Source organism: Alligator sinensis, unplaced genomic scaffold, assembly GCF_000455745.1.
Source record: "Alligator sinensis unplaced genomic scaffold, ASM45574v1 scaffold103_1, whole genome shotgun sequence".
Lineage (NCBI taxonomy): Eukaryota > Metazoa > Chordata > Crocodylia > Alligatoridae > Alligator > Alligator sinensis.
In genome coordinates, this window is record NW_005842226.1 from 241,751 (window position 1) to 253,385 (window position 11,635).

An 11,635-nucleotide genomic window follows, 5' to 3' on the forward strand; every position below is an offset into this window, starting at 1 on the left:
GCCCTGAAATCCCCAGTCTTTGAAGTCACCGTTTCCTGAAGGCCAGGCCAAGTCACCAAGACCAGAGCTCTGCTTGGTACTGTGGAGACAACTCCCAAGGTTTCGGCTGATTGGGGAACGCCCTCATTTGGGAAGGTCTTGGCACTGGCAACCCAAATGCATTCCTCCTAAGCTGGCAAAGGTAGCAGGGTGTGCTCCCCACCTCCCTCTTCCCTTTGTCCTCCCCGCCATGTGTAAACGTCCCCTCTTGATCCTTGGAAATAACTATAAACAAAGAGGGAGGAGCTGGTGTCTCTTCCTGCCCATCCATGAGTCCTAAAGCACCGCCCTTGGCGCAGTTGCACCCTGGGCATATGCCAGCGCTTGCTAACCAGCAGGGAATGCTAGCCTCTCTGGCAGCAGGCAGGCTAGTCCTGGCATGTTCTGCTGTAACTGGGAAGGGAACGGAGAAGCTGCCCTATGGAGAAGGGCAAGGTTCTTTCTAGGAGCTGCACGGTGTCATAGATGTTAGATGTTAGGGTCGGAAGGGACCTCAATAGATCATCGAGTCCGACCCCCTGCACAGGCAGGAAAGAGAGCTGGGGCTAGATGACCTCAGCTAGATGCATATCCAACCTCCTCTTGAAGACCCCCAGGGTAGGGGAGAGTACCACCTCCCTTGGGAGCCCGTTCCAGACCTTGGCCATTCCAGACCTTGGTCATCTCCTTGGGGTCAGGGCTATGCTGGCAGAGACACCGCTAGGCCTGCATCTCATGTACAGTCAGGTATGCCAACGGTCTGGTCATGCTTCAGGGCATAAGCTGTTTGCTGGCCTCAGCAAGGAAGAAGTCCCTGCTCCTGACTCACTAAGCCCAGCAGGGATGTTCTCCTGAAACAGCGTCCAAGGATACGGAGCTAGCAGGAGCATTGGTATGGAGGAGGTGGGAGAGTACCCTAGAGATTTCCCTGGATCCTTGCTGGAGACAGGAGATGGGATCCTCCTCACTGAGAGTATTTACACTGCTATAGTGTCAAGAGGTTTCAGCTGAGGTCCAGGCCCTGCTGTGCCAGGGCGGTATACGCATAATGAGCAGGGTCGTCTTCAAGCCCACTACTGCCTAGTGGCACATGGGCAGGGCAAGGAGCAGGGATTGGGGTAGGAAAGCAACTAGCATTAGTGAGGAAGGAGATGAGGATGGTACTGCTCCAGAAACCCCTGGGGGATGGAGGGGAGCCCAGTGGTGGTGGGTGAGATAAGTTGCTTCTTTTCTCTCTACCTCAGTTTCCCTTCTCACTTACTTTGGGAAAGTGCCTTGAGAGCTAATGGGAAAGGAGCTGAGTGCACTACACTGTCCCACTGTTGCTGCCTCCTTTGCCTCTCTGTCCCACCCCTGCTGCAGGTACAAAGTGGGGACCCAAAGCCCCCCAGAGCACATCAAGACAGCCTCTGGTCCCAGAGCAGCTTCTGTCTGGGGGATTGTGTGTGCAGACTTCCCCCAGATGCCACAGCAGCTGCACTTGTGATCACAGGCTCCCTGGGCAATAGGATGAGGCTTGATCCCTGCAGCTGCTTTTGGCTGCCAGATGCCAGCTGGGGCCCTTTCCTGTCTGAACCCCAGCAGAAGTATCAGTGCAACAGGGGAAGGGAACAAACAGGATCTCCCACCTCTCCATGGCCCCCCTTTCTCTCTCTTTCCTCCCCCCTGTGTTCTCACTGCCTCAGCAGGGATCCCCTCATAAATCCTAGACACTCTACTGATGCCCAGAAACTCCCAGCAGCCCCGTGGCTACTCAAGGCTTTAATGGACATAATCCTGACTCTCTGCTCTTGGTCATGGGGGGCAGGACCAGGCTTAATTAAATCAGACAGTGTTTCCAGTGATGATGTAATTACCAAACATCTGGTGTGTGAACCACAGGTGAGTTCGTATTCAAGCTCCTTGTTGCCCAGCAAGTAGCTGGAGGGGGCTGGCTGGGAAGGCTAAGTGGGTGGGTGGTGCAGAGGATAACATGTTTGGAGGTCTGATTTACAGTTCCAGCTCTGCCACCGGTGCCCGGTGTGGTTGCAGGGCAGAGATCTGGGTTGCAGGGCAGAAGGCTCCTGAGTTCTAGTTATATTTCTACTGCTGGGCCAGAACCCATCATTGCAAACTGGTAGGGCTCTGCGCTGTGCTGACTTACAACTGAGAATCGAGCACCCACGGCCCCATTCTCTGCCTCAGTTTCCTCATCTCTCAAATGGCACTTGCCCACCTTTGCAAAGTGGTCCTCTGATGGAAGCGTCCTCGTGATGCTACTTAGTGCTGGCACAGCAGCTATAACCATTAGAACAGAGCTGCCCCTCTCTGTCCCCGTCTCTTTTCCTTTTGGAAGATTCAGGTTAAGGTGCTATGAGCAAACCAGCATGGCAGACCAATAGGGGACAGGGTGCTTGGGGCTAGCAGGGAGACAATCCTTCAACCACTGCTGTGCCACCATACAGGATGAACAACTTCCTTGCCACCTTGGCTAATTACCTGGCGGGCCTGCTGTGAAAGTAGGTCTGTTCCCCATACTGCTCTTGGAAATCGATGCCCCCAAACAAGGCATCTCCAGGCAGAAGTGAGCAATAATTAGCATGAGGCCTCCCCTGGGACTGTGGAGAAAGAGGGGATGAGGGCAATATAGCTCCACAAACTCCTGAGATGCAGAATACAGCCTGTGGCAGGGGTTGCTCAGCCCGGAAGCCCCCAGTTCTGTGGTTTTGGGTCCCAGCTCAGGAAGGGTCTGGGATATCTGGGACATGAGGCCAGTTCAACCAGTCCCCCAGTGGGAACAGATTCATCTGCTCCCTCTAGCAAGGATTTCAGGTCAGTCTTACAGGCTGACAGCATCTCAAAACAGGGACAGGCAGAGCATTAACTGACAGGGTGAATTTTAAGCAGACTAGATAAACTGCGGGAAAGCTCCGTGTGGACACTCCTCTTCAGAGCTGAAGTGGCCTTAATTCAACTCAGCTTCATTCACGCTGTAAACTAAGTCGGATGATCCACTCTAATGCAAAGAAGAGTGTCCACCCAGGGCTCTCATATGGTGAGCGCTGCCAGGTAGCAAGGTCCTTAGGCGTGTGGGATGCTGCTTTGGTTCACCCCCACTTACGGCCCCTGTGTTAAAGCCCAGAGGAGACTCCCTGCATCCTAAGTGGTCACATCCTTAGCTGCCTTGTTACCAAGAACTAATTCCCACACACCTGTCTGGGGAATGTGAACCCAGATCAGTACAAGGCAATTGCTGAGCAGGACCACGGTCAGACCTGTAGTCAAGGAGAATAAGGGGTGGCGGGAAATGGATGGGTTAGTGCTAGAGGGTTCAGCCTCTGCCAGGCAGGACTGGGCTGCTAGCACCCACTGCTCTAGTCATTAGACATCTCTGCCTTCCCAATGCTTGACAGTGACCTTTTCCTTTCCTGGCAATTGCAGCCACTGGGAATGGAGAGATCTAGTGCCTCCTCCCTAGGAGCTCTCCATTCCTCACTCCCCCTCAGATCGCGCTGTCCTCAGTGCTGCAGCTAGGGCTGAGTGTACTTGGCTGCTGCAGCCCCCAGACTTTGGGCACAGACACCCAAGAGAAATGGACTGTGCTCACGCTTAAGCCTGCCGCTGTTCATCATTTCTAGGAATCCAGTGCAGGGCAAGTGTGAAGGGTGGTGCAGGGCAAGCCCTTCTCTGCTTCTCCAGGAGCTCTCCCTGGGCCTGCTGGAGAGACAGTTGCCTCGAGGAGCTTGGAGAACACTTGCCCCTTTGAACCAACCACAGAAAGGGGATGCATGCTGCTGAAATGGAGGATGGATGGCTCAGCTGTGCACACTGAATTTCCTTCGGCTTGAGTAGTAGGGCCTGGGGCTCTTAGAGCAGGGGGAGCTGTCCTCTATCTCTTCTGCTATTTGGGGACACGGCAAGAGCCTAGAACTTATTTTTATGCCTGGCCACAGAGTTGTAGGCCAGTTGGCCTGTATCTGTTAACTGGCAATGCTCTCCCTCCGTGGGCAGGTGTGGACTATGTTGTCACTCCTGACGGCTGACATTCACTTGCTGTGTCTCCAGGTTTCTGGGCATTTTAGGGCATCTTTATATGTGTCCTGGGATGCGGGGAGAGGGGGTGGGAGCATGCTTTAATTAGAGCTCTTGGGTATCGCTGTAATTAAAGTGCCTGTAGCGTCTCGTGTATTCAGCATCCTGCACTTTAAAATGGTGGTGGGGGCACTTTAAGTAAAGCTTGTTAGACAAGCTTTAGCTAAAGCACCCCGCCATCATTTTGAAGTGCAGGGAGGCTGAATACATGAGACGCCAAAGCTGCTGGAGCATGTTAATTAGCATGCTCCAGCAGACTTGATTAATCAAGTCTGCTCCCATGCATGCTAATTAGTATGCGTTGAAGCAGGCGTCGAGTACGTGTGTAGGTCTCCTTTACGCCCAGAGCCAGCAACTTCTTCCTAGGACACCCAGTGACACCAACCCTGGTGGTGCCAGGCTAAGACATTAGTATTGAGTTGCTGTTGCCCATCATCACAAGGAGTGCTAGGCCATGATGGTCACTGGATTGTCTACTCCAATAACTTGCCATAGGCATTGGTTCACTCTCCTAGGGCCTGTGCCTATTGTACATTAATGCACCTAACCGCTTGGCTGCCTTCTAGTGGATGGGGCCACTTGGCTCCAAGGAAACGCCATCAGCTTCCAGCTACAATGACTCTGGCCTTGAGGACTCTCAACTTGCAATTCAAAACTGAGCCTCCAGGATGCAGGGTGACTGACGGAGGCTTATCTTGGCCATGCTGCTTGTGTGCTCAGAACATGTTTTGCAACACAAAGAATGACAAAGAACAATAAAGGCTCGGTCTCTCTCCAGGTTTTGGTTTGCCCTTGGGGCTGTGGGGAGCAGACACTGGGATGTCTTTTCCTCATCTCTTTGCTGCACATTTCACAAAAACCTTTGCTCCCAGGCATGGTTGGCTCATACTGCCTGCCTATCCCACAGTGCTAAGGCAAGACCCTGACCCAGAGACCCTTGTAGCTACCCGTGGGAGATGGGTTGGAGAAGGCCTAAACCCAAGTGCAGCAGGACTATTTAGCCTCACCCTTCAGGGTATAATATGCTTCTTCTGCTGACGCCCTACCAGCTCAGATCTGTGGGCCAGTTTGCCCGTGTCCTGCCTGCCTGCGTGTTTCACCTCCTACCCTTCATCTGCTTGGAGCGGAAGTTAGGGGTGGGGGCCATCACTGGGTGCACCGCAGTATGTGGTGCTACTGGAATGTGGGTTTTATACCAGTTCATTCCCTGGAACAAACCTCACTAATAACCTATTGGGCAAGGGCAAACGCCTTTATGGCCTCAGCCAGACAAACGGCCCTTGCTGGTTTTATCTGCCTGTGTTTGCTGGATGAGGGTGTTATCATTGCCCTGACAGTGAAGGAGGAGAACAAATCACTGATGCCTCTTAGAGACTTAGGGTCTGGTTGAAGATGTGCTATTGAGCCCCTAACCAAACCTCTTAGCATTGGCCATCAGCATAGGACATGACCCTTTCACCCAGTTCCCAGTGCCGTAAAGGCTCTGATCTAAGCAGGTTGGTCTTTCCAGGCTGTGACCCAGGAATCTCTGATTTTCAGAGATAGCAGTAGCCGGGGAAGGGGCTGATGTGTGACCTCTGAGGACAGCTCCCTGCTCTTGACTTCGCTCTCCCCACCTGGAGTTCAGAGCATCTTTCCACATTCTCTGGCCTGATCCGCGTGTCTGTAGTAGGTGTCTCTCCTTTGCCATGAACGGCACCTCAGTGTGGAGGGGCAGAACCACGCCGCTACTCTCAACGTATCTGCTTTGCAAAAGCATGTGGAACCTGCAGCCTTGTTCTAGGCGCTGTACATGCATGTTACTCATGTCATGCATGTTAGTGCATAATGAAAAGACAGCTCCTGCCCCTGGGTTTCTAGTTGAAGGCTTCTCTACAGGAGAACAGTGCAACGATTTAACCATGTGGGCTTAGATGCTGGTTTAAATCAATCAATGCAGGCTCCTTGTGTGGACATGCCTATTTGGATTTTGAAGTGGTCAATGCCACTTTAGCATCAGTGAATACTTCACCTCCCTGGTGGATGCACTTATTTGGGCTTAATAGTGGCTGATCCTACTGTAGTGACAATTGATTTCTTACTGTCTCATGCTAGATTGATACCAGACCCTTGGACATCCATAGAGAACAGCCCCCCTGCAGAGCTGCATGGCTGCAGCCGGGTCAGTTTCTAACCTGATTTAGCCAGTTGGGTAGTTTTCTCTTGTAGACCAGCCTCTGGTTGTCAGCTCTTCAGGGCAGGGACATGGGTCTGTACAGCGCCTGCCACAATGGGCTTTGGCATGCAGGTGGAAGGGTGAACATGGGCGGCTGGGGGTGGAGCTGCCCCAGCCAACCCACAGTCATAGCACAGGGAGCTTGGGGATGGATGAGAGGATGGCTTCCATGGGAGCCCTTGGGGTTGTTAATGCATGGCATGAACCAGGCTGGGAGGCTTCTCGGGAGTCTCTGAGCTGCTGTGCGGTCACCAGGAGCGCAAACAGCTTTGCTACATGGTGGAAACTGAGACACCAGTGAGCACTGCCTAGAAATTAGGACAGGGGCACTGCGGATCAGGATGCCTGGATGTGATAGTGTGACTCACATGGCTACTTCCCCGTGGGGATAACAGGCTTGGTTTACCTCTCCTATCGGCACAAATCAGGAGTAACTTAACTGCAGTTTGCAGAGAGGAGCATGAGACACAACAAGCCTTACTACCTCTCTGAGGGCTCAGTGAATACTCTCTGACATCTCCCATGAAGAGGCTGGAACAACACAGCCCTGCATTGCCAGGAGGAGAGATGGGGGCTCGTTGCTCTCCAGGGTTCACCGAGGTAAAGCTGTCCCTGACAATCAGGATATCATAGCACTCCCCTGTTTGGGCAGCCCCGGTCACAGTGGCATCATCATGGCACAGGTATTGTGTTACTTCAGTGCTGAATTGCAAGAAAGCAGGGGTCTGGCTGTTTTCCATGCTGTGACACCCCCTTCCACATGCACCCCCTTCCATATAGTGCACCCACTATATGAGCCAAGCATGCCTGCCAGCCACAGTCCCCAGTGCCAGCACTTTGGCACTCCAGGGAATTGGTCAGGGCCCTGGCATGGGCCCTGCCTGGCAGAGGAGGGAATCACAGCTTGGTTTATCCTGATGCAGCTCTTGCTGCTGTTGTACTAGGCACAGACCCAGATTTGCCGCAGGGGGAATAAGCAGCATGGGTCTTGGCTTTTACGTCAGACAGGCGTGTTCAGATGCTTAGGGGCAAGGTGTGGCTGGTATAAAGCACATGCCCATGAAATGCACCTCTCTGCCCAGCAGAGGCCCACATGCACCGCCCAGTACCCAGAGACAGGCCACGCTCCCCACATGGGACAGCTGCAGCACAGGGAGACAGGGTCCTGGATGGCCCAGATTCTGCTCCTATCCACGTTAAAGCTCTCCCTTGCAGTCGGACACTGAGCTGGGAAGCTCCAGGCAGGTCAGTGGGCGTTGGTCTGGATAGGGGCTGCATATGAGCTTTAAGAACCAGCTGCACTGGATACATCCAGCAGGCAAGCCCACGTGATCTGCACTGAATGCCATCAGCTTCTTGTATGTCCCCTGCCAAATTCAGCCAGCTGGATTTCAACTGGGGTCACTGAAAACTTCACACTAGGTCAGTTTTCCCAGTGACTCAGCATTTACTGGGTACATATAGACACTGTTCCAGGCCACATTATTCTCACACAGACACACACACAGACACACACACATTACATAAGCAGGCACAGTATATGAACATGCCTGGCTCTTAAGAAACTGCTGCCAATTGAACACACCCTTATTATACATAACACCAGGGCCTGATCCTGATTTTCTCCTCAAGGATTATTTGACTGTGTTGTCAGGATGTCAGCTGCATAGGATAAGGCCTTAAGTGCTTGATGTGTCTGGGCTATCTGACCCACCCACTGGGAAGCTGGAGAATAATTGTTGCTGTTGCGCATGGTGTAGAGGGGTGTGTGTGTGGGTGTGCACGTGTATGTGTGCGTGTGTGTGTGTGTATACAGGCTGGGATCTGTGATGGAGCCCAAGTGTGCGAGGTACCCAGATCCTATTTAACTCCAGTGGGAGCTGGGCAATGAATTCCTTTAAGAGTCTTTAGGGTTGTTGGTTGTATTGTGTTGGTCTAAGGACATAGGCAGACAGGGTTCTTTGGGTAGATGTGATATCTTTTATTAGACCAACTAACTAGTTGGAAAAATTGTGCTTTGCAAGCTTTTGGGCACAAACACCCTTCTTTGGGCATATAGAGAGTCTGCGGGTAGATTGTATGTTCCACCCAGGAGAGCGCACAGTTTACCAGCAGACTCTCTATACGCCCGAAGAAGGGTGTTTGTTCCCGAAAGCTTGCAAAGAACAATTTTTCCAACTATTTAGTTGGTCTAATAAAAGAAATCACATGTACCCAAAGAACCTTGCCTGCCTTAAGAGCCTTTGAAGCTCCGAGCTGCCCCCTTTACCCTCCAGCTTTTCAGGCTCGCTCTGTGCTGGCTCTGTTATACAGAACAGCAGGTTGATTTCCCATCTTGTTCAGCACTGAGCGCTTGTCTTTCCCAGCCCAGGGAGCTTTGGGCTAAACTTGCCTGTCCTCGCTTTGGATCCGGCAGGCAGGCGGAGGCTGCTGGCTACTCCAGAGCTCGTGTGATGCTAGCGTAGCTAGTTTCTTCTTGCCCACATGAGTGTACACATGCTGTATAGCTGGGAAGGCAAGCTCCTCCCCACTTCCCCCCCCCTCTGATTTTCCAATGACAGATCTAGGTCACTAGGACAACTTCTAATACTTGCCAAGCCCACAGCACACCCTTAGCCATGCTGCCTTTCAAAACAAGAGACCAGGAGGTCTCTAAAACCAATAGGATTTTACAAAGCAAACTGCCCGCACCTCAGCCTGTGCAAAACGCAGTCAGATCTAGTTCGGCTGGGTGGGGAGGCAGATGGAGGCAGAGCTAAATCTAAGGACTCAGAAGGGGATCATCACCATGCCGGTCAGTGTTCAGGGGAAAATTAAAGCCAAGACCATTTTTTCTATCCTCAGAGGTTTGAATCAGACTGGAGACACCAGCGCAGGCTACCTAGGACTGCTGGGCCAGATCCTCTGACGGTGTAATTCAGTGTTGCTCCAGGGGGGCAACATCAGTCCACACCAGCTGAGGATTTGGCTCTTGATTGCAGGCTACAAAGAAGGGCAAAGCCACAAATATTCCTCAGAAATTTCAAAGGAGGGAAACTTTGCCCAGGTGCTTATTAATCCCTTAGCACTTGCTGGGCTTTGGCTATGCAAAATGCTAGGTAAGAGCTGGGTGTTGGTGTTAATTATGAGGATGTTAATCCTTCCCTCCATGCCAGTGAGGCTGGAATGTCAGGACATCACCTAGCAAAAGAGAAGGGGATCGAGGTGTTGGCCTGATCCGTCCTGCCTCGATGCCAGTGGGAATATGCTACCACAGCAAGAAAACAAGTCCCGATCTATGCGGCAAGAGGAAAACCAGGCCCATATTCGCGTGCGCAAGGGGTTGTTTAAGCTTAGACGTGCGTACGTACATTAGAACCTCGCACAACACCGAATGCACCTAGTTGGAAAGCACAAAACACTGTCCAGAAGAGTCAGCAACATGAGAGACGCGCGGCCGCTTTCGGGAAAAATCAACCCCAGTTGCTCCATAGGCATCTCTTAGCCGGGAGGCAATGCAGAAGGCCCAATCCTCTGGCCACTGCGTCAGAAGATGCTTGGGGAGCAGGATCAGTGCTGAGCTGCTGACAGCTGCTTCAGCCTCCATATCTGCTACTTCCTGCAGGGTCCAAACCAGCACAGCCTCCTCCTCCCTCTCCCTGACACTTTTTTTCTTTTCAACGAACAAAATAAAATAAAACTAAGACCAATCTTTCCCAGGCAAAGCCTGCGAACTGAAAGGGCATTGCCAGCACTGCAGGTCCCGGATATCTGAGCCACTTGGACAGCAGCCCCTTAAAAATAACAGTTACTCTTCCCTCTTATGAAACAACTTGTATCCAAAGACTTTTGCATGCCTCCTTCCCACCCCCACCAAAGCGCACCAGCAAAACCCTTCATAATAATCATAAAAAGAAATCAAATTGTAGTGGGAGCAACATATTGAAAAGGAGATTAAGAGCTTTTCTTTGCAGTAAAATCCTAAGTGAGGTCTAAGCTGGCATACACAATAAAACAAAACAAATAAGAATTTGATTCATAATCACAAATGGATTAAAAAAAAGAAAAAAAGCCAGATTTACACATATGCAATTCCATGCGAATGGAAAGCAAATCTAAACCCCTCCTAGCAACAAACAACTTTAGCAGCGGAAAAATATTTTTCCCTCTCTGCTTTGCAGACTTTTTTTTTTTTTTTTTTGAGCACAGCATAAAATACCGCGCAGCTCTTTTGGATTATAGAAGGAAAAAAAAAATAAATCTGCTTCCGCGTGTATGTTGAGTGCCAAGTGCTGGGTGGATGTCTCTTTTGTCCAAATCCCACAAAAGCAGCAGTAATGTCAGAAAAATGTGTGCTCTAAGTTAGAAAAAAAACAAGGTTAAGGATATCCAAAATAACCCAGAACTACATACACAGACTCCGTCCGAGAGACCGTCTTGCACACAGAGAATTCAGGCTATATGTTGCCATTCGCATCCTGCATCTTGCTTTTCCAAATGCACTTTTTTTTTAATCCTCCACAAATTTTCACAGAGCCACAAAAGAGAAAGTTATTGGACTTGGCTTTCTCAGTTGACGTGATGCACAACACCCCCCCCGTGCCCTTCCGTGAGATGAAGATGAGACCCAGGCAAAAGTTGCCCGAAACGTTGACATACACGTAGAAAAAAAAAATCATCTTACCTCGCATCTTGGCTTGCTGGTATTAGGACTGTGTTGGGAATATCATGAAAACTTGCAGCGCAGGCAGCTGGAATAGCAGCAATTCCTTTGATAAATTAAATATCCAGGGTCGGAGCCTTCCTCCCTGGTCTTGTTTCGCTCCACTAATTCTGGGCAAGTGACTGGCTCTTCCTCCTCAGTCACTCTGGGTACCTGCCTCCCTCTCCCTCTCCCTCTCTCTCGGACTGCTCCAGCTCTGCTAACCTACTTTCTGCAGTAGCAGATGGAGCATGTGGAAATTCACATGACAAGCCCTAGTTGGATCCCGCCCACCTCAGTTTCACTTTAATCCCCGCCTCTTTTATTTATTTTCCCCCCCCCTCCTTTTTAAGCCACCCTATCCGCTGTCTCAAGCATATTCCCTCTTCCCTGGGCCCTCCCCTGTGCTAAAATCAGACCTGGTTCTTGGCTTTGTTATATAGCAGAAGAAATGAATGAACATGACAAGTGGGGAAAGGCAAATCATCTGGGCAGGCACTTGTCAGACCTCCCCAGGATCACAAACAGCTCGGGATCGGGAGGCTTGCATTGAAAGGCCTGATGCTGCAGGAATTATTCTAGGTACTAGACTCACCCCTGCATGGAGCCCCACTGAAGTGGGACTGAAGTGGGGCTAGGGGCTTGGTCAT

At 51.2% G+C, this 11,635-nt stretch overlaps 1 protein-coding gene across 1 annotated transcript in view; it reads right to left on the minus strand.

The window, feature by feature from the left end:
* LOC102373234 (nuclear receptor ROR-beta-like) overlaps window positions 1–11,211 on the minus strand; it is a 42,140-nt gene extending 30,929 nt beyond the window's left edge. The window contains exon 1 of the mRNA XM_006027167.3: window positions 10,968–11,211. Within this exon, the coding sequence (XP_006027229.1) occupies window positions 10,968–10,974 (7 nt within the window). The 5' untranslated portion in view covers window positions 10,975–11,211. The remainder of the gene's footprint in view (window positions 1–10,967) is intronic.
* Window positions 11,212–11,635: the final 424 nt, after the last annotated feature.